We start from the raw sequence: 20,712 nt of genomic DNA, 5'->3' as shown, positions 1-20,712 counted from the left end.
ATGTTTTCAAAGTCCAGTCTCAGATGTCTTTTAGGGTTTGCTTATGTCACTTTAGATTGCAAACCCATTGGAAATGAATGACTTCTGATCGCTGATGTGATTGGAAATCACTGTCAGCGCATATACGTAGTATTTTTTATCATGTTCATATTTGAACGTCCTTAGAGCACCTTGATAAGCAAAACTGCATTAAATAGTAACACTTTTTTCAGTTACTGAATCTTGAATGAGTTTTAAAAACTAACTTTCTTGTGTGTGTATATGTTATTTACACACATTTTTTGTACTGAAAAACAAGTACAAAACTTGTTTTTACTCTGAAGGTTTAGCTCTTCAATATACAGTTCCAGAAATGTCTGTACGTTTAATGTCGAATGTTTGCTCATGCTTAAAAGAATTGTACGGTTTGAGGGAAATAAATAAATAAAATTATTGAGCTTACATGAAAGCAAACCTCCCACATAAAGAGATAAATGCGTTAATGTGCAACAGATTGTTAAAGATGTCACACTGGCAGGTTAAAACATTCTCTTAAAGGCGAAGCAGAGGTAAATATAACAACATAATAGTTTAATCACTCAACACAGGGATTACATGCTTGCATGCAGGTTTGTGTATCTGTATATATTACGCAACTATTTATTTAGGCTATAACATGTATATTTAAGTCTATGCAACCTTTCGTCTTCATATCATATCATTAGGATTGATGTAGATTATTATATGGTGGAATATATTTCATTTAGTTCAGGCTTTGAAAATAAAATGCAATGATGATTATGATCTTTTCAACAGTGAAATATGACAACAACAAACAGATGACGTTCTTTCATAGAAATAATGGCAATTTCACAGTAGAATTACATGCCTGATGAAGGTAGATGAGCTGTTCGGTGTGGAGCCACGCTAATCGGAACAGCATTTTCTAAAAGTCATGCATGGTCGTACAGATTTTATACAGATATTACAATAACAATATATTGTCAACAAAACGTCCCGCAAGATGCCGTGCATGCAAGTATGCAACAAACATATGCACACACATACATCTGCATGAATCTCTGCCTTCATCCTCTTTTTTTACTTGTATCCATATTTCATGCCTGCATTCCTTGCGTTGAATTGTCTTTTGTTTTTTTGCATTCTCTAACCCAGAATCCAAAGGCCCTAAAGTGTTTCATTTCACCACAGTGATCCAGTATTTGAAAAGCTCCTTTTTTTTTGTCTGTTGCCTGTTAATTAATACCATTCAATAAACGATTCCCCTTTGCCATAAACCCGCCACACAGTAATGATCAATTTCACTTGTGTGTTTGATTTGTCTGAATTTAAATGCATTTAATTAATTTGATTTTGAATGCGCGTGTCTTTCGTTTTCTGTCTTTGGACTGGTTGTATGTATTATATGAAAGTGTGAGAACGTGAGAACGTGAGATGTGCTTGTATGTACTTTCTGTTTGTGTTTTCATTTGATTCTTCTCTTTGTTTGTTTTATGTGTTACCGTAGAGCCTTTCTCTACAGTTCCTGTCTTAGTTAAATGCCCTTTCTCTTCTTTGTGATGTACTTGTTGCTTTAAAGGTGCTTCTACCCAGAATTCCAATGACATAGAGCCTGAAAAACAGGTGGACAGCACTGTAAAGATGGCAGGCGTCATTGCGGGAATCCTCATGTTTGTCATCATTCTCCTAGGCGTTCTCCTCACCTTCAAACGCAGGTACTGCTTACATAAACACACACACACACACACACACACACACACACACACACATGTTGGGTTTCCATGTTTTATGGGGACATCCCATAGGCGTAATGGTTTTTATACTGTACAATCTGTATGTGCTATTGCCCTACACCAACCCTACACCTAAACTTAGCCCTCACAGGAAACATGCTGCATTTTTAGATTTTCAAAAAACTTTATGCTGTATGATTTATAAGCTTGTTTCCTCATGGGGACCAAAAAATGTCCCCACAAGATTAAGATTTACTGGTATTACTATCCTTGTGGGGACATTTGGTCCCCAGGACGTGATGAATACCAGGTGCACACACACACACACACACACACACACTTTTAGCTCAATAATACAATGAATAAAAGCATTTATATATATATATATATGCAGTTGCTCATATTTGAATGTATAGTAGCTGAGGCACTTTTCTTTTCAGAGGATTTTGAGGGTGTTAGTTAGCATTGCTTTTGACATAATCAGCTTTTGTGTCTCCTGGTGAAACATGCACACTGGCTTTCTTTCATTACATCACTTCCTCTCACCAACTTTACCGCCCACCCCTCAACACACTTCCTCATGTCATTGTGCCTTACAAGAGCCCACTTCTTCCCATAGTGTCTCTGCCGTCCCTGCCGCACACCTACACTCGCACACCCTGCTCTCGCTCCTCATAGATATTTCCTCTAGTGTCTGTCTGTAACAGTTTATTTAGTCTAGGCATGAATTACAGGGGTGTTTGTCTCACCTGCTATTTAAGGCTTGAACTCTTTCAACTGAAGCCAAAACTAGAGTTTGAGGTAGAAGGGATGGGGTTGAAAAAATCCTATCCGTGGCAGAACTATGTTTCAGCCATAATTTCTGTACTTGTGTAAGTTCCCTTGTTTCAGTTATAAAATCTATCTGCAGTCTTGTCTTAAAATATATTAAAAAGATATTTAATAATAAACGTTTTCTGTTTTAAAAGTATTTCAGCTAATTTTCAGTACATGTGCTTCTGAATATGCTTCATTTTGCATTATTCAATTTAATTATTTATAATATATTGACATTATATTAGCTTTAGATATTTACTAATACATTTGTTTTTAAAAATGTAAGTGAATTCTACTGTATGCACAAACATTGAGACTATTTGCCAGACACACTTAACGTTGTGCATTTATTGACCACAGAATTTTATTGTAAAATGTTTATTTAGATTTTCTAGTGGTCAGGACAACAGTAATTCATCAAATTATGGAGAAGAGCATTATAACTAGGCACGTATCCAGATGCACATTGTAGTTAAGCACACTTTCTGCATTCCAAAGAGCCAATTTAAGTGTATATACTGATGCTGTAAGTCCTAGCAAAGTATGTCAGAATGGGACAGTCTGCTGCATTCTTTTTTTTCATCAATCTCTGCATATTAAACTACGACAAGAAAAAGTATTTTAACTAGAGTTGGGCAACGATTAATCGCATCCAAAATAAACGTTTTTGTGTAGATAATATGTGTGTGTACTGTGTATATGTATTATGTATATATAAAGACACACACATCCAGTATATATTGAGAAAATATTTACATTTATTTATATTAATTTAATTTATATTATATATAAATATTTAATATACAACGATAATTTTAATATATATATATATACATGCATGTGTGTGTGTATTTATATATACATAATAAATATACACAGTGCACACACATATATATTATGTACACAAAAACTTTTATTTTGGATGCGATTAATCGCGTTTAATCGTTGCCCAGCTCTAATTTTAACTTCTAAAAACATGGATTACTTCTTGAATAACTGATGAGAAAAAATCATTTAACAATTTGTACATTTGTGTAACATTAGAAGGACAACAATGAATAGCCTATACATCACACTCGAACCCCACTGTGAAGCACTATTGCTGTTCTTTATGGCATAGTTAGGGTTCGCACTCATGCTGCTTTTTTCAAATAGCTGATTAATTTGACCACGTCTTTATGCATGTGAACCTAAAGCTAGGAGCTTTTTATTCATTAGTTTTTTTAACCTGTTTGATTGTTCAGAAGGGCAAGGTGATAACCGGGACCTTAGAGTGAACGGCACATTGCCCATATAAGCCACAGTCAGAAATACAATAGTGGTTAAAACCGCCAGCTAAATCAATAGGCTTTAATTACCATGAATTGTAAAGGAGAGCTTGACAGCACCATTGTTAATGCATCACTGTCTGGAGCAGCGTGAATTGAAACTTAATGATAGATCTCGCTATTAAAAGGTCAGGAATCAAAAGGTTAGCCTTGAATGTCCTTAGTAGGTGTTCGTCTTCCACAGTCGATGGAGGAAGGGCACTTCTGCTATTCATAAGGCAGAAACTTGAGGCTTGAATATTACAATAATAGCTTGTGCTTTTTTGTCATTTTTCTGATGTGTGGGAGTCATAGCGGCAGAAGTTATATGCAAATACAAGAGTTCCTCAAGTCTGGATTCACACAAATAACTCAGACTGCGGTTGGTTTTAAAACTTTACAGCTATAATTTCATGCATTTAGACACCACCGTACTGTAGCATTGTGTTTCCAACCTTAGTGAGCTGTTTCTGTCTGCTATCTATATAGGCGGCTGCCTTTTAAGACAGTCAGTTAGAGTTTGTTTACATGTTGCTGAGTTAGAAACTCCAAACTCTAAGAAATACAAAAATACATATTGCATGCACATATTGGATGAAATATTTTTAGTACCTTTTAAAAGTAGTTTTACCTTTCCGTGAAAGACTAGTATATAATGCAGTATTGCAAAATTAGATTTTAATTGTCAGCGCATGAATGTGAATTTGAATTGAATTGGTCATTGTTTTGTTGTTATCATTTTATCTGTTGTTTTCTCTTTAAGACCCATAAACCTTCAAACTACAACATAAAAAAAAAAAAAAAAGATTTTGTCAAAACAACATTCAAAATTTGTCTTGACAAACCTTGCTTTTGTGGTTAAAAATTGCAGTTTAAATAACAATTTATTTAAATAATAAAAATAATTTAATAAATAAATAATGCTTATTTTATTTCAATAAAAAAGACTGGTTAAAATTGCTGCTAATTTAAAGTACTGCTTTTTTAAATATAATAAATAACATAAATAATTTAATTAATAATATTTATTGTATTTAAAATCGATTTTCAATTTTTGGTATTCAAACTGTGCATCCTGTTATCCATCTTAATTCAAATTTAGAAGATAAATTAGAATTTTAAAGGCATTCTCAGTTTAAGCCTAAATGGCACACAATCCTGTTACTGGATATTTGTTTATTTCGTGACTACCACAAACAATACTATCCATGTCCAATTTTTGGTTTAAAAACTCAACCATATCAGTACATACAGGTAGAGCACATTTTCTGTTTTCAAGTATATTGTGTTGAATTTTGAGTAAATATTCTGCTGTTTAGGGAAGCAGCTCAATAGGGTTTGGAACAGACTCTAGTCTAGGGCACTAGAATTGTAAATTTTAAGCATTAGAGCACTCAGACATTCAATTTGCGATGATTGTAGATGTCTGCACTGTGGTTACACACGAACAAGAAAAGACAAAATTGCTTATCCCTTCATAAATTGCTTATCAACTTCTTTTGATCATTCATATTTTAGCCACTGACACCAGCACTTAAGTCAGGCGATGAAGTCTCATGAATTGCTGCGTTTTACGTGTCTTTCAGTCACCATTAATTATTTCTGTGGCATCAAAAATTCTTGCAAGCTCATAAGCTATGCTTTTTGATCTCTCAGAGCTTGTGTAAAGCCTGTTTTTTTTTTAAGGCTGGAGAAACAGACTTCATTTTTAAACTAATAATACAAGGACGAATGGAGTGGACAGGCTGAGTCTAATGGCGAATTGATGTTTTACTTCTTGGTAATAAAATGTCCCCTCAGGCATCTTTGACCAAGCCTAGGATAGATTGTAATTAATAATGGATGGCTCGCATATCTCTTAAAAGTGGAATTGTGGCCGCTGCCTTGCATTGAGCCACAGGAGATTTGGCTCCAGTGCCATTCAGTTTGGATACCTAAACACACTGTGCGCAATCTGAAAGGAACATGCGGTGGTCATAGTACTCCATGAAGTCTAATGTGCTATTTCACATTTCTCTATGCCGCCTGTTATGTACAACAGGTCATATTTTGCCTTAAAACTTGTACAACCCGAATTCCGGAAATGTTAGGACGTTTTTTAAATTTGAATACAATGAAAACTAAAAGACTTTTAAATCACATGAGCAATATTTTATTCACAATAGAACATAGAGAACATAAAAATGTTTAAAAGGAGAAATGTTACACTTTTTTCCACTAAATGTGCTCATTTCAAATTTGATGCCTGCTACAGGTCTCAAAAAAGTTGGCACGGGGCCTACAAAGGGCTGAAAAAGCAAGACATTTTGAAAAGATTCAGCTGGGAGAACATCTAGCAACTAATTAAGTTAATTGACATCAGGTCTGTAACATGATTAGCTATAAAAGGGATGTCTAAGAGAGGCAGAGTCTCTTAGAAGTAAAGATGGGCAGAGGCTCTCCAATCTGTGAAAGTGTGCGTAAAAAGATTGTGGAATACTTTAAAAACAACGTTCCTCAACATCAAATTGCAAAGGCTTCGCAAATACCATAATCTGCAGTGCATAACATCATCAAAAGATTCAGAGAAACAGGAGAAATCTCTGTGCGTAAGGGACAAGGCCGAAGAACTTTGTTGGATGCCCGTGGTCTTCGGGCCTGCATCACTCATCGGCATGATTCTCTCATTGACATTACTAAATTGGCCCAGGAATACTTCCAGAAACCACTGTTGGTAAACACAATCCGCCGTGCCATCTGCAGATGCCAACTAAAGCTCTATCATGCAAAAAGGAAGCCATATGTGAACACGGTTCAGAAGCGCTGTCGTGTCCTGTGGCCCAAGGCTCATTTAAAATGGACTGTTTCAAAGTGGAAAAGTGTTCTATGGTCAGACCAAATTTGACATTCTTGTTGGAAATCACGGACACCATGTCCTCCAGGCTAAAGAGGAGGGAGACCTTCCAGCGTGTTATCAGTGTTCAGTTCAAAAGCCAGCATCTCTGATGGTATGGGGGTGCATATGTGCATACGGTATGGGCAGCTTGCATGTTTTGGAAGGCACTATGAATGCTGAAAGGTATATAAATGTTTTAGAGCAACATATGCTCCCCTCCAGATGACATCTATTTCAGGGAAGGCCTTGTGTACTTGAGCAGGACAATGCAAAACCACATACTGCAGCTATTACAACAGCATAGCTTCGTAGTAGAAGAGTCCGGGTGCTGAATTGGCCTGCTTGCAGTCCAGATCTTTCACCTATAGAGAACATTTGGCACATCATTTAACGAAAAATACGACCACAAACTCTTCAGCAGCTGGAAACCTATTTCAGGCAAGAATGGGACCAAATTCCAACACCAAAACTCCAGAAACTCATAACTTCGATACCCAGTCGTCTTCTGTTTTGAAAAGAAGATGAGATGCTACACCATGGTAAACATGCCCCCGTCCCAACTATTTTGAGACCTGTAGCAGGCGTCAAATTTTAAATGAGCTCATTTTTTACATAACATTTTTAAATTTAACATGTTAACTATGTTCTATTGTGAATTTTTGTTTGGCTCAGGTGATTTGAAATTCTTTTATTTTTCATTTAATTAAAATAAAAAAAACGTCTCAACATTTCCGGAATTCGAGTTGTAGGTTTTGTCTCTGAAGAACTGTTAAGAACATGTCTAGGTCACATTAAAACCTAAAATCAAAGTAAGCCTATTGTTTGCTATTGTGACATTATTTCATGACGAAAAAAAAGAACGTTTTCCCTCAAATTATCATTACCGTAACGTCTAGATAATTCTCATTATTCTCAGTTGATTATCATTGCATTTTTAAATACTGCAATGCTTTTTAAATTAAATTCAGCACACTACTATTGACCATCTATATTTATATATTAACATTTTTCTCCACATTACTGTCATGGAAATGTAATGAAAATTGGATGGAAAATGTGCTTAATTGTCATCTTAATTAAAAAAAAAATTAATGCTTAATGTTCTTGAATGGTCTTTATTTCTTATGTTTTTAGGGTGAAATGTGACCCAGACATGTTCTTGATCATTCAAAACTAATCTCACATGGCAGTGTCATATGTATACTGGCTATAGTGTATTTTTAAGGTCGACTGATGTATAATGTGCTGAACCGTTTCTATATGAGGCATGGGACAGTGTAACATCTCAGCACTCACCCGCTCACTCAAGCTTCTCCATTTCAGCTAGAGTCAAAGCTCACTGAGTTGCATGCAGTGCAGTACATACACTCACAGTTTGGCCTACCACACGGGAAGCTCTCAGATACTGTATTATATGCTGTGAAGTATGAAAAGGTAATATTAGTGTGTGTGTGTGTGTGTGTGTGTGTGCACGCACGCGCGCCCATGCGTGTGAGTGGGTGTTACTTAACCTCTAGACTCAAACCCTGTCTTTTATTTCTCCTCCTCTGGGCTACGTCCGCTAGAGAAATCCACACCTGGAGAACTCTAAGTGTGGGGTATTGTATGTTTAATTCTAGCCACAGTACGCATCCTGAGCTCATTCGCACACCATTTTCTTTTATTTGATCCCATTTGTGTCATGTTGTATGCTTTTCTTTATTTATTTCAAGTATTTTTTAGTTGGTTTTTGTCATTCACATTTTGGCACATGCACGGAAACTATCATCTTGATTTGTTTGTATTAGTGATTAAATACAAGCTCTGTTCCCAAACCTAGTGAGCTGTCTTGCTGCCTATTTAGCCACCTGCTGTATAAAACAACGGACTGATTTGGAGTGCTGTATATATGCAGAAAATATAAATTAATAAAAACTCATACTTTAGCTCACAGAATGTGAGACATAACTTATTTTAGGATAATTTAATCTAATACTGTAATAAGCCTAAAAATAACAGTATTGACTAGAATAGCACAATATTGAATAAAAATATAAGTATATTAATAATTGAGATTGTGTTGAACGTATCATGATTTTCAATGTGATCTCAGTGAAAGAAATAAATCCAAAATAGCGATAAAATTGATACTGCAAGAAAAATCTAAATTATTATTAGCATATAAATGCATAATATATATATAAATGAAAAAAAAAATGAATATGAAGGTTTACACCATGATAATGGTAGTGTGCTAATATATGCTGAATTTAATATGCTGAAAAACTAAATAAATTAAAATAAATGAATGAAACTGCCGATGCAAGATGAATAATAGTGAATATTATCACTAAAATCCCTAAATGCATAATGAGATAATTGAAAAAAATGTATCGGACCGATGACAGGATGCATCAAGGATTGGTTAAAAGCAAGGAAGGCAGCATCTGTTGAGCTTCTGTGATGCCTTAAAATGCTGTCTCTGTAGGCAGTTGACTAGGATTTGGAACAGAACAATAGTGGTTGTTGGTGTTAATTGTGAAAGTATGCTATCAGTGTGGCCTGTGTTAAATGTGCTTGTTTTCTGCATTCTCACTCTTGTTTTTAATTGCTTGTAGTTGTGCATTGTCGCTGTTAAATATTAGAGAAATCTGCAGTGATTTGTGCCGGGAAATTTAAGGGCGGTTCCAATGTCACTACATTACCATATTAAAATAAGTTTAATTTCTGCAGCGAATCCCGTTGCCTGTTAGATCACCTTCTCATAAATAGCATTAGCATATGTCCCATGGTGCAACAATTACAGTGAAAGGGGCACTTCATTCGCTCAGAGAGTGGCTTCAAATGACACTTTATACTGCAATCCGGGCTAGCTGGTAATTATTCCCCTTAAATACTGTCACAACCCTGCCTCGTGTGCCGCACTACGCCATTAAGCTAATATGTTCATGAAGGCAAAGGGTGATTACTCCCACGCCAAGACAACTACACAACCAATTGTATAGAGGATTTAGCTTAAAGTGCAGAGGTTGCCAGGTCTTTTCTGTAATCTTACAAAATCCACACAACTGCAACATTTCTGAGAACAAATTATATGTCAGTGCTTAAGATGGTTTGGCTTGGATTACATAGGGCAGCAGTAACAGGTAAACAATTCATGGTTTATGGTACGTTTTCATATCAGAATTGTATAGGCTGTAAAGTAGCTCTTTGGAATATGGTAAGTAATACCAGAAGTATACCAGAAATTGATAAGTTGTGGGTTTTCTTTTCAGCCTTTTAAATAGACTGTTGTAGCACCACAAATCAATATTAAGGGGAAAGGGGAAGTGGTGTGTGGCCAAGTATGGTGACCCATACTCGGAATTTGTGCTCTGCATTTAACCCATCCAAGTGTACACACAGTAGTGAACATACACCCGGAGCAGTGGGCAGCCAATGCTGCGGCGCCCGGGGAGCAGTTGGGGGTTCGGTGCCTTGATCAAGGGTCTCACCTCAGTCATGGTATTGAGGGTGGAGAGAGTGTTGGTTATTCACTCCCCCCACCTACAATCCCTGCCGGACCTGAGGCTTGAACCCACAACCTTCAGGTTACAATTCCAACTCTCTATCCATTAGGCCATGACTGCCCCTTAAAAAAGGTCTCTTTGAAATCCTTAAACATAACAACACTGAAATATTCATAGCAATATTCCATAAGCTGACATACATCAGCCCCTTTTAATAGCAATTTTTGTCTGATGTGGAAGCACCGACTTGTTGGAAATACTTGTTCATCTTTAAAGGGGTCATGAACTTAATTTAATTGAATTTTATTATTTTATTTTATTTTGTGGTCAGTTTATCATGTAGTCCCTCTTTTTCTTTTTCCTGAAAACCAATTATTAAGTGGAAAATTTTACTAAAAGATTCAAATGTCCAGTTTATGTACAAAAATTTCCTCAAGATTTCCTCATTTCTGCGAATGCCACTTCAGAGACTCTATGCAGTTCTTTAGTCATGTTTTCTTGCAAAACAGTTATTTTTCCACCCTTACAATTAATTTTTGATAGTTAAGAATCACTTGTAAACAATACTTTTTTAAAAATGATTTCCTTTCTGTTATATATTTGTTGATATATGAATTATTTGAAAGCATTCCTTGTTATTATTAGCTAATGTCTTTGCAGGTAAATTAGGTATCCTTGCTTATTGTTGAGTATAATGTAATTGGCTCTGCCCAATCTGTCAATAACATCATCTTTGCAGACTCTTTGTGACAGATTCATAAAACAATCCACGCTGAAATGATATGTTGCTGTTCCACATGAACGGTTAAAATACCTTGTTAAAAATAAACTTTCCTAACATTGGGATCACTCATTTGCATAGAACCCTAAAAGATGGAGGTAGATTTGACTTTTCACAACATGACCTTTTTATTAAATACCTTCAGTCTGGTTTTGGATCTGTTTTGCTTTTTAACATGAAGCCAGAAGTGCATAAGTGCCATTATCTGATTCCAGATAATGATTCCAGCTCCAATGCTAAGAGATCTCAGGAGGTGCAAGTATATTATGTGAAATATAGTGGCTTATGATCTGCCCTGCTGAAAATTGATGTATATGATGATTCAGTGTGTAATCATATGCATAGGCAGCACAGCTATTACACAAAGTGTTGGTCTATTTCTCCCTCGGTCAGCATTACTGTGGAGCGATGAGGGAGTCGATCTTGGACAGAGTTCGTTCGAACACTACTCAGTCCCAGACCATTAAACACACACACACACACACACACACACACACACAGAGAGAGAGAAACTGCAGTATGGCCCTGCACTCAACACACAGCAGTGAGACTTTTGCACATCTTTGGGGTTTTGATCAATGACAGACCTAGACACAAAGCCATTTGACATAAATAATAGATGATTGCTATAGGAGGGCAATGTGGTAGTATAAAACAGTACATATATAGAGAGAGACAGAAAGAGATCATTTAATAATATGGTGCAAATGAAAGTGTCATAGTATTTCTATATATAATATATAAGTTATGAGGTACCATAGTATTATTTTAAGTACCTTGGAGTGCCAACATAAATTTGTACTATATTTACCTACAATTTTTATTTTATTTTATTTTATTATGTATTTATTTAGTTATTGTTTGTTTATTTATTTATTTATTTTTCTGTTTGCCAAGGCAAAATCATGTTTGTGGACATGGTAGTATGTGACCAGACTGGATGATGATCAGATCAGATCTCTGTGTGGAGCACTGGAGACAAAAATCTCACTGGATTATTACAATAAATGGCAAAATGAATGTTTGGAAATATAAACTGATTTCCTACTGACACACTACAGCTAACTTAAAACCATTTTTAGCTGGTGAAAATACTAGTGTTCTAATAATTTTGGCCACCACTGTATATATGCATTTAATTGTTATTACTATTAATATTGTGAGCTACATTTTGGGTTAGTCATAATTAGTCGCAGTCTTGGCATGTCCTGATTTATGCTGTAGGCGTGTATGTGGATGTGTGAGAGATCTGTGCACACTTCTACATGCTTTGCATTGCTTTCAAGCCTGAATGGATCAATGAATAATTTTATGATCTAATAAACCACGCTGTCTCATTTACAGTCGTTAGCTGAAATAAAGTTGTATGAAGTCTGTTGGCACTTTGTTAAACAAACCAACCGTTGTTGAGATCTGAACCCTTTCTCTTCCCCGTCTTCCTCCTCCCTCCCTCTCTCTCTCTCCCGTGTAAAGTGGCGGTACATGCGTGTAACATCACTGTGGGCATCACACTTTCTCCTCACACCAGAAATGCGTCTCGTTTCAGGAATGATGATAAATCACAGGAGAGCCCAAAAAATAATAAAGAGGCCACTTATGCTGCGAGCTCCTCGCAGTTCTACTCTATTAATATTTATGGCCACCTTCGCCTGCCGTGGTGCTCTTCACTTCGCTCTCTTTTATTAATATCATCAGAACAATGTCAGCAGGCCATTTTAAAGGACCATTGAGATGAAATGGCCAAAGATGGATGCCCCTGCTGCATATGCATGCCGCCGAACGCATCGACCGTTTGCATCTGTTTTAGCACCGTCAGCCCGTCGCAAAACACATTTTCCATAACAGCCCATATCCAAACTGTGTTTTTATTGCCTACAGAGAAGTCACAGGGTCATTAAATATATTTACTTTGGTGCTGCTTTAGCGATAAAGCGAGCAGTTTGGTGTGCTATAGCTTACTTTTATGATACACAAAGCGTACAGGCGAGTGTTTGTGACTTAATGCAGCTGTGTGCCAAAGAATAACTCTGACAGGCTGATTCATGATTATTCTGGTTTGTATTATTGTAAAGATTTGTGCAAAGTGGGAGGTTCTGAGGGTATTTGTAGCGTGAAAAACATGTTAATAACTCAGGCTAGTGTATGATTTCTTTAGCAGTTTATTTCGTCATGAAGATTTATGCATGGTGGGAAATTTTGATTAATAGATTATAGATGATACATGATTACTTTGGTGGGGATTTATACATTTTTAAGGTTATTTATAAATTATTAGTTGAAAAATGTTAAAGTCTATATAGTTAGTTACAATAGCAGGTTTGTATAAAATTTTGTGTGCCAGATTTTAAAGGTATATTTGATTTATATATATTTTTTTTTATTATATTTATAAATATATTATTAATTTATGATATCAATCCATTTACAGCTTGTTATTCATTTATATTATAATTTGTATTATTACTTTATATGATCATAAAGCTTTGAGCAAAATGGCAAAATTTGAAAGTTGTTTGTAAATTGCTAGCATGAAAACATGCTATTAACTCAGACTACTACATGATTATTTTAGTGGGTTTGTTTCAGTGTAAAGGGTTGCACAGTGGCAAATTTGAAGTTCATTTCTAAATTGTAAAAAGCAAAGAATGCACCTTGTGTAAGATATGTTTCAGAAGAGCGATAAAAAAGCAGTGAGAAGAAGCAGACGGCCATGAAGTCACTAATTGACAACTTCAGTTGCATGTCATCGCCGATATTACAGTTAATCGAATCGCCGTTAACAGACACCATCTGGTCTTTATTATGGGATCAGGCTGCAGTCGCTGTCCTAGCTTGCCGTATGTCACCTCCTCTCGTCTTTACCTGGAAAGAACCGGTCCACAGAGACGTCAGCGCTGAGACACGCTGATGACAAGGCCTCATTTTGTGTTCGCCAACTGCTTTTGGTGTCTCTTGTCTTCCTCCTTTCTCTTTCTGTCTCTGTTAACTTCGTAAAAGAGAGCCAGAGTTACAATATGTCTGTGAAACACCCACCATTCATGTCCATCTCTTTAGCTGTCCAAACACACACTCCCACCAGTACAGGTACATTTTGTTTTTCACTTGAAGGGGAGCCAGATGTGCAGTTTCATACATTTCATTTGTTGTTTAATTATCATTTTTTACAGATTTACTAACTATTACTGATGCAAAGGCCATTCACAAACCTAAATTTACAGCCTCAGGTTGCAGAAATCCATAGCTTAGCTACATGAAGCTGCGTAGCATTTTATTGTCTAAATAAAACATTATGTGGTCAGCATGTAACATTGGCAAGTTTTAATATTTTTGTCATTAAACATCTCTTTATTTACAATACTGATCACTAATCAATGTGTTTGTCCTGTTTTTGGTTCCTTTGTTATTTTATTTTATTATTAATTATATATATTTTATTTATTTTATATTTTATTATATTTATAATTGTATTTTATCGCGGTATTTTCCTATTTCTATCATTATTATATTTTAATTTATATATTTTCATATTGTTAATATATATATATATATTTTTTTTTTCATATTTCCATATTTTTATTTTTATTTTATTATATTAAATATTTTATTGATTTTTTTTCTTGTTTTTGTTTTGTCCTTATCTTGCTGCTCCAGAAGAAATGCGTATTCCTACTCTTATTACCTGTAAGTAGCATTAAATACAGAACATCTAACAGCAATCCTGTTTTTTTTTTGTTTTTTATACTTTCCTATTAATTTTTCTTCAAAGGATTTTTAACAATTCCTGAAATGTATTTTAAAAACCTCCTTAGTTCATTAGAAGAAAAAAGTAAGAGAATGAATTCAATGAAATTAAAGTTAAGTGACAATTAATCTTAGTACCAAAAGTCTCCTAACTTTTGCCATGGTGAACAAAGCTTTTTCAAAATGAAGAAAAGTTCAATTTCCTCGCAAAGTGTTAATTCATCACACTTTGCTCCAATATTTCAGCATCACAGTAGTTCCATTTTCTAGCAAACACAGTCGATTTTGGCCATAAACCGTCTTATGCACTATATATATATTTTTTTTCAGATTGCATTGAAACATTAGCAGGCCCACAGTTATAAATTGCTCTTGTGTGCACGTAAATTGATGTGGCTCCACTGTTATCTTATTATTATCGACTTTTGCTTGTTCAGCTCAAATCCCTTTGGTCTGCGGACTCCACCTCTACTTTTTATTACTTTTCCGTTACGCTTAAACTATTCACTATTACCTCGACTGTTATTCCTGCCTCAGCATTTTACTGTGCGGGATTGTTTCATTTTTGCTGTGTGCAACAGAGCCTAGCTACAGGATGTTTACCTCACGCGTTAAAGGATTTAAAAGCTCAGATTCACAGTCGGACTACTATGTGCATTCTCCCCGCTCCTGAAATATAGATGAAAGTAGGAACACAGCCAGGAGGAGCTCTTTCAAAAGATATCATCTGAGAGGGCAAAGACAGAGAGCTACAGGCTAAAGCTAACCGTGACACCAGTATATTCCCCAAACCCGGAGAGCGAGGCGTTCTCATATTCAGCGAGGTTATGTTATGGACGTTTTCAGCATGCAAGTTCAGATTTAGTAGCGCATTCAGTGCACATCTTCACTCTTGTCCTTGCCCAGTCACAAATTGAGTTTATCGTAAGGAAAGAAATTTTGACTTTGATACCAATATGTAATCACTCAAGGCCTAAAATGAACACTCACCAAGCACCAAATGTGACTGAAAAATAGCATTGACGAGTATATGAAACAGTGTTATGGTTTAGTGTGATTTCAAATTGCAATGATTATGTAGTAATTATATAAATACATTACATTTACTTATTTAGCTGACGCTTTTATCCAAAGCGACTTACAATTGCTATATATGTCAGAGGTCGCACGCCTCTGGAGCAACTAGGGGTTAAGTGTCTTGCTCAGGGACACATTGGTGTCTCACAGTGGATTCGAACCCGGGTCTCTCACATCAAAGGCATGTGTCTTATCCACTGCGCCATCACCACCCCATATGTATCCTGATGTGATTTCAGTGTATCAAAACTTGCAATGTGAAGCATTTATAAATGTTGTCAACAAAGAAATGCATTTTAAAAGACATTTCCCTGCATTTTTAAGTGATTTAACTTTCGAAAGCAAAGGAAAAGCAACTCAAAATATCAAAATAAATAAATCTAAATCTATTATTAATAATAATTACAATTAGATGTGTTTCCCCAATTTGTTCTGCCTGTTACAGACTTTTGAGTATGTAGTATGACATGACACATGCGTTGCACATTCTACTTTGAAAACAATACCACAGTTCACTTTTTGGGCCAGATTTACTAACAGCTTGCACCAGCACAAACCATCTTTTGGCGTTAAAATAGTACTGTCAGGATTTACTAAAGACGCGCAATGAAGAATTAGGGCTGAAAAGGTGTGGACGCAGTTATCTTTGCGCCTGACCTTATTTAATATGCATTTGTAGGAGTTTCCCTTTCAGACGGAAAATTCATGGGGGTAGAGTATTAAAATGAATCACGCAACGCAATTTGCTAATGTTTGCTCTTGTCAAATTACTGCCATTTAATGCCCAAAAAAGCATGTCTTAAACCAGGTGGTAATTTTTGCTGCTCTTGGTTGATTGCGCTGATCATTATGAAAATGATCTGTGTCTGTGTTCTTTAATGTGTGCATTGTTAGTAAATAACCTGCAGAATTTTCCCCTCCCATCGGTGCTTTTATGGAATTGCGCTCTAACACTAATTTGCCCTGTTTAGTAAATCTGGCCCTTTGTTTTCATGTACTTTGATTTTAAGGTGATACAACAGTCATAATATATGGTGCTTTTGATGTTTATTCCAGATTCATCAGCATGTCTACTCCAGAAATTTGTTTGCGCATGCATTTACACGTTTGGCAGATGCTTTTATCCAAAGTGACTTAAGGGCATTCAAAGACATCAATAGAGTTTTAACACGTGTTCACTGGGAATCAAACCCATGACCTTGTCCTTCCTAATGCCATGCCCTACAAGTTAACCTTGTGCATGCAAGCAACTGAATAATAGTGGTTAGTGTAAAGGTTATGTTGAGATCTTCTGCATGCTTACTAACACTGCTTTGACGTGCACTTCCTGGCCAGCTGCCTTGTCTTTGCATGTTATGTTGTCATGAGTGCACATGTCTTTGTACTGTTTCCTCCATTCTAAGTTTAGCTCATCCAAGTGTGATATCCTTATTAATGAACATTTGGTGAATTTTATGCATGAATGAAGAGCAGAATCAAGCCATATTTTACATATTCTCCTCATTCTTCCCCCCTCGCTCTTTCTCTTTTACAAAAAGCCATTAACAAAAGTTGGTGCTATAAATACTGTTTATGGTGCCCTAACTATATTATAGCCTTCACTTTTAATGAAGTGCTGCGCTGACATTCATTAAATAAGGATTATCTATAGTTTATACCACTTGCAATATGTCCAGAATTTGGCACTTGAAACGTGATCTATTACTGCAGCTATCAATGGGTTTTATTATCTGATGGCTGTTGTATTATAAAACACTGTGACCTTCAGCATGCATTGTGGGATGAGCCAATGGTTTGTTGACTATGCTGTCTAGGTAGGGAGCACACTAGGCTTTGGTATATAGTTTGTGCATTGCAGTTTCTACAAGGGAATCTCAGCACTTCATAGCCATCACATTGATGCTTGGCTGCTTAATTGGAAAGTCGTGACCCCTCTTTTATTGCTTCTTGGTGTTAAGACCTCCTTCTGAACACTTATCGTCCTGCTTTGATCCTCAGTCACCAAAAACCAATGATACTGAATTTATTTTCCAACCTAGGTAAAATGGCCCTAATTTTAAAGGTTGGCCTGGTTTTTGTGGAAGCTGAAACTTTATTTGATTTTTTCAAATTCCCAGCAGCGAAAATAACAAAACAAAGAGTTATTATCAGCTCAGCCCCGTAAGAGAAGGGAGCACATATTGAGGTCAAATGGTGTTCTGTGGGACCTGGAGAATCAGAGTCGTTTTATTGGATGACTCCAATCCATTGCTGACAGTAATATCTTCCTTGAAGTTCTGTGCACTAAAGTGTGGGGAGACCTCAGCTTATGAACAGCCAGACAAATCAACAAATCAAGGAGCAGCAGAAGTGAAGTCTGCCGCCTTTATAAAAAGTGCCATAGATTACTTTTATTTGATTATATTTCGAGGCCATTTTTACGGACAAATAGGCAGGAAATGACAGGTGAAGAGGTGTGATGAGATCAGGAAATGTTGCAACCCACATTTAAACAGCACAGCTCAGTGTGTCAAAGTAAAAACTGCTAGTTCACTTATTCAACATGTCACAGTTTTAACAACGATATAATGCTTTCATAGAGCAATGCTATCTGTAGTTCATTAAGCATTGCAGCTGTCATCCATGTGTATGCTGCCCATTGCAGCAGTTATGTACTGGACCTTTAATAGAAAGAGTTGCAATATATTAATATGTTATTAATGTATAGTACTTTGATATGTTCGTTTGCATTATCTACAAGCGAATGTGTTCGTGTACAAGTCTTTCCTGATCAATAGACTTCTAGTGTTCAATTGGCTTTGTTCTGCATGGCAAGGTTTTGAGCTTCTCTCTCTTGATTTGAGTAGGTTTGAGATTTTTCTTCTTTCTCACTCACTGGCATATATCACTGCAGAATATATATTTTACATGATAATACAGAAATACAAATACAATCAGTGCCATTGGAATAGACATATGCCTCACCTCTTGTCTTCTATGTGCCCAGTGTCTGTTTGTGTGTGTTAGCCTTGTATATCTTGTATGTCAGTTTCACAGCAGTGTTGTGGCAATGCTTTGGTTTAGTGCAGCATTCTGTTACTATTATATTCTTATACTATACGTACTGTATATGTCTAACCTAAAACCGGCAAGTCTAGCAATAACTACTGTAACTTGATAACTGATTTTAATAAAAAAGTGAATACTTTTGCACATTTAAACATGTTTGTACAACAGTTAAATAGTTTGCACTATCCAAAAGCATTGCACTAACACTGAAGTATCTTCTTTTGATCATGTGTATAAACTTGTCCTGTTGTGGATGGATTTGAAGGAAACTAGCTAAAAAACAGAAGGAGACAGCCAGCAGCAGCACTCAGAGAGAGATGGGACCCGTAGGCACAGCGGATAAAAGCACAGGAAAAGTCAGCACATTACACAAGGACGATCCGTTCTCCACCAGCAACCAGGACCTCAACGGATTCTGTGAGTTCAGCAAATATTGTGCTGTGACATTATTGTGCTTCCCTGTTTTTCGTATAATCTCTGTTTAAATCGAATGTACCTGTGCTCTGTTAACAGTAGTTAGAAAGGGAAGTTGGCATTAACCGATAAACCAATGAAAATAGAAATGAATGAATGAACTAATTAAAGAATGAATCAAGACACGAATGAACAATTAAAAAAATTAGTCAATGCATGAAAATACAAATGAGCAAATTAAAGAATTATAGGATTCACACATGAACAAATTAAAGAATGTATGAATGCACAAATGAACTAATGAATGAACTCAATAAGTGAACAAACAGAAATTAATACATGAACAAATTAATGAAATAATGAACAAACAAATGTTCAAATTAATCAGTAAATGAACAATTATGAATAACCAAATGAATGAATAAAATAATGAAATATTGAACATGTAAACAAATGATTGAATAAAAAAAAAACAATGAATGAACAAATGAATGAATGATTTAACAGAATCTTAAATGTTATTTTTAACATAATTAAGGAAGCAATTAGTGATGCACTGACATTTTTTGAAAAACTTGGCCAACTATTCAGTCATATAATTTTTGGTTTGTTCATTGATGAAGCAGCAATGTTTGGTGCATTTTGACTGTTTATTTAGTGATTATTACGTGCACACAATGATAATGATGAAATAAGATGTCTTAGTCTGTGCTGTTTTCTATTGATGCATGAAAACTAAGCATTATTTATAGCAATCATCCCATCCAATAATCGCCATAAGCTTTGTTACTTTTAATTTGAAAGTCTCAGCTTTTAAATTCTGTGAAGGAATCACCTGTTCCTCTTTACTACTCATTATAGCACTAAATAAACATCAGTTTACATTACAAGATATGTTGAAAGATACAGCAATAGTTTCATGTTCAGTCAGACATTTTCACAGGTTCTCTTTAGACAACTTCTTGCTCTTTTCCACCAGTCTCAAAAGTCAAAGTCCACAGGTCATATAATCACCACGTTCCTCAAATACCACGATCTTCTGTAGTGGCCGCAGTGTGTGTGAGCCAGTCTCTGGACTCATTACTGCAATCACACAAACCTCCTGCACGTCCCACCATCACGCTGATGAGCTCAGCAAGCCCTAAATGGGGTCAAAAGCGGTCAACAATCTGTCATTTTAACTCAACTCACCATTCTCCTTGATTGTCTTTACTAAGCATCCATCAGGAAACCAAATGACGGGACGCCACCGCCTCACACCTGCCATTCACAGATCTGAACGCTGCCCGCCGCAGAGAGCTATTTAGTAGCTACACAGCACGGACCGAAGCGCTCTACATATCAAGAGACCTCGCTATTGATGTGCTGCTTTAAGAGGCGCTAGAGAAGAATAGCAAGTGGCATTTGGCATTTTTTTCTTTCTCTTGCTTTC

General features: G+C 36.0%; 1 protein-coding gene across 1 annotated transcript in view; it reads left to right on the top strand.

Annotated features, from left to right (window-relative positions):
• LOC306878833 (receptor-type tyrosine-protein phosphatase T-like) overlaps positions 1-20,712 on the top strand; it is a gene marked incomplete at both ends in the record, with an annotated part of 257,633 nt that overhangs the window by 169,826 nt on the left and 67,095 nt on the right. Inside the window, 4 exons of the mRNA XM_079431392.1 lie at positions 1,580-1,715; positions 8,297-8,329; positions 14,652-14,681; positions 19,132-19,283. Coding sequence (XP_079287518.1) covers positions 1,580-1,715; positions 8,297-8,329; positions 14,652-14,681; positions 19,132-19,283 — 351 coding nt within the window. The remainder of the gene's footprint in view (positions 1-1,579; positions 1,716-8,296; positions 8,330-14,651; positions 14,682-19,131; positions 19,284-20,712) is intronic.

Source organism: Barbus barbus (genome assembly GCF_936440315.1).
Source record: "Barbus barbus genome assembly, chromosome: 13".
Classification (NCBI taxonomy): Eukaryota; Metazoa; Chordata; class Actinopteri; order Cypriniformes; family Cyprinidae; genus Barbus; species Barbus barbus.
Note: the sequence above shows the minus strand (reverse complement) of the source record. Positions and strands in the feature narration are given on the sequence as shown.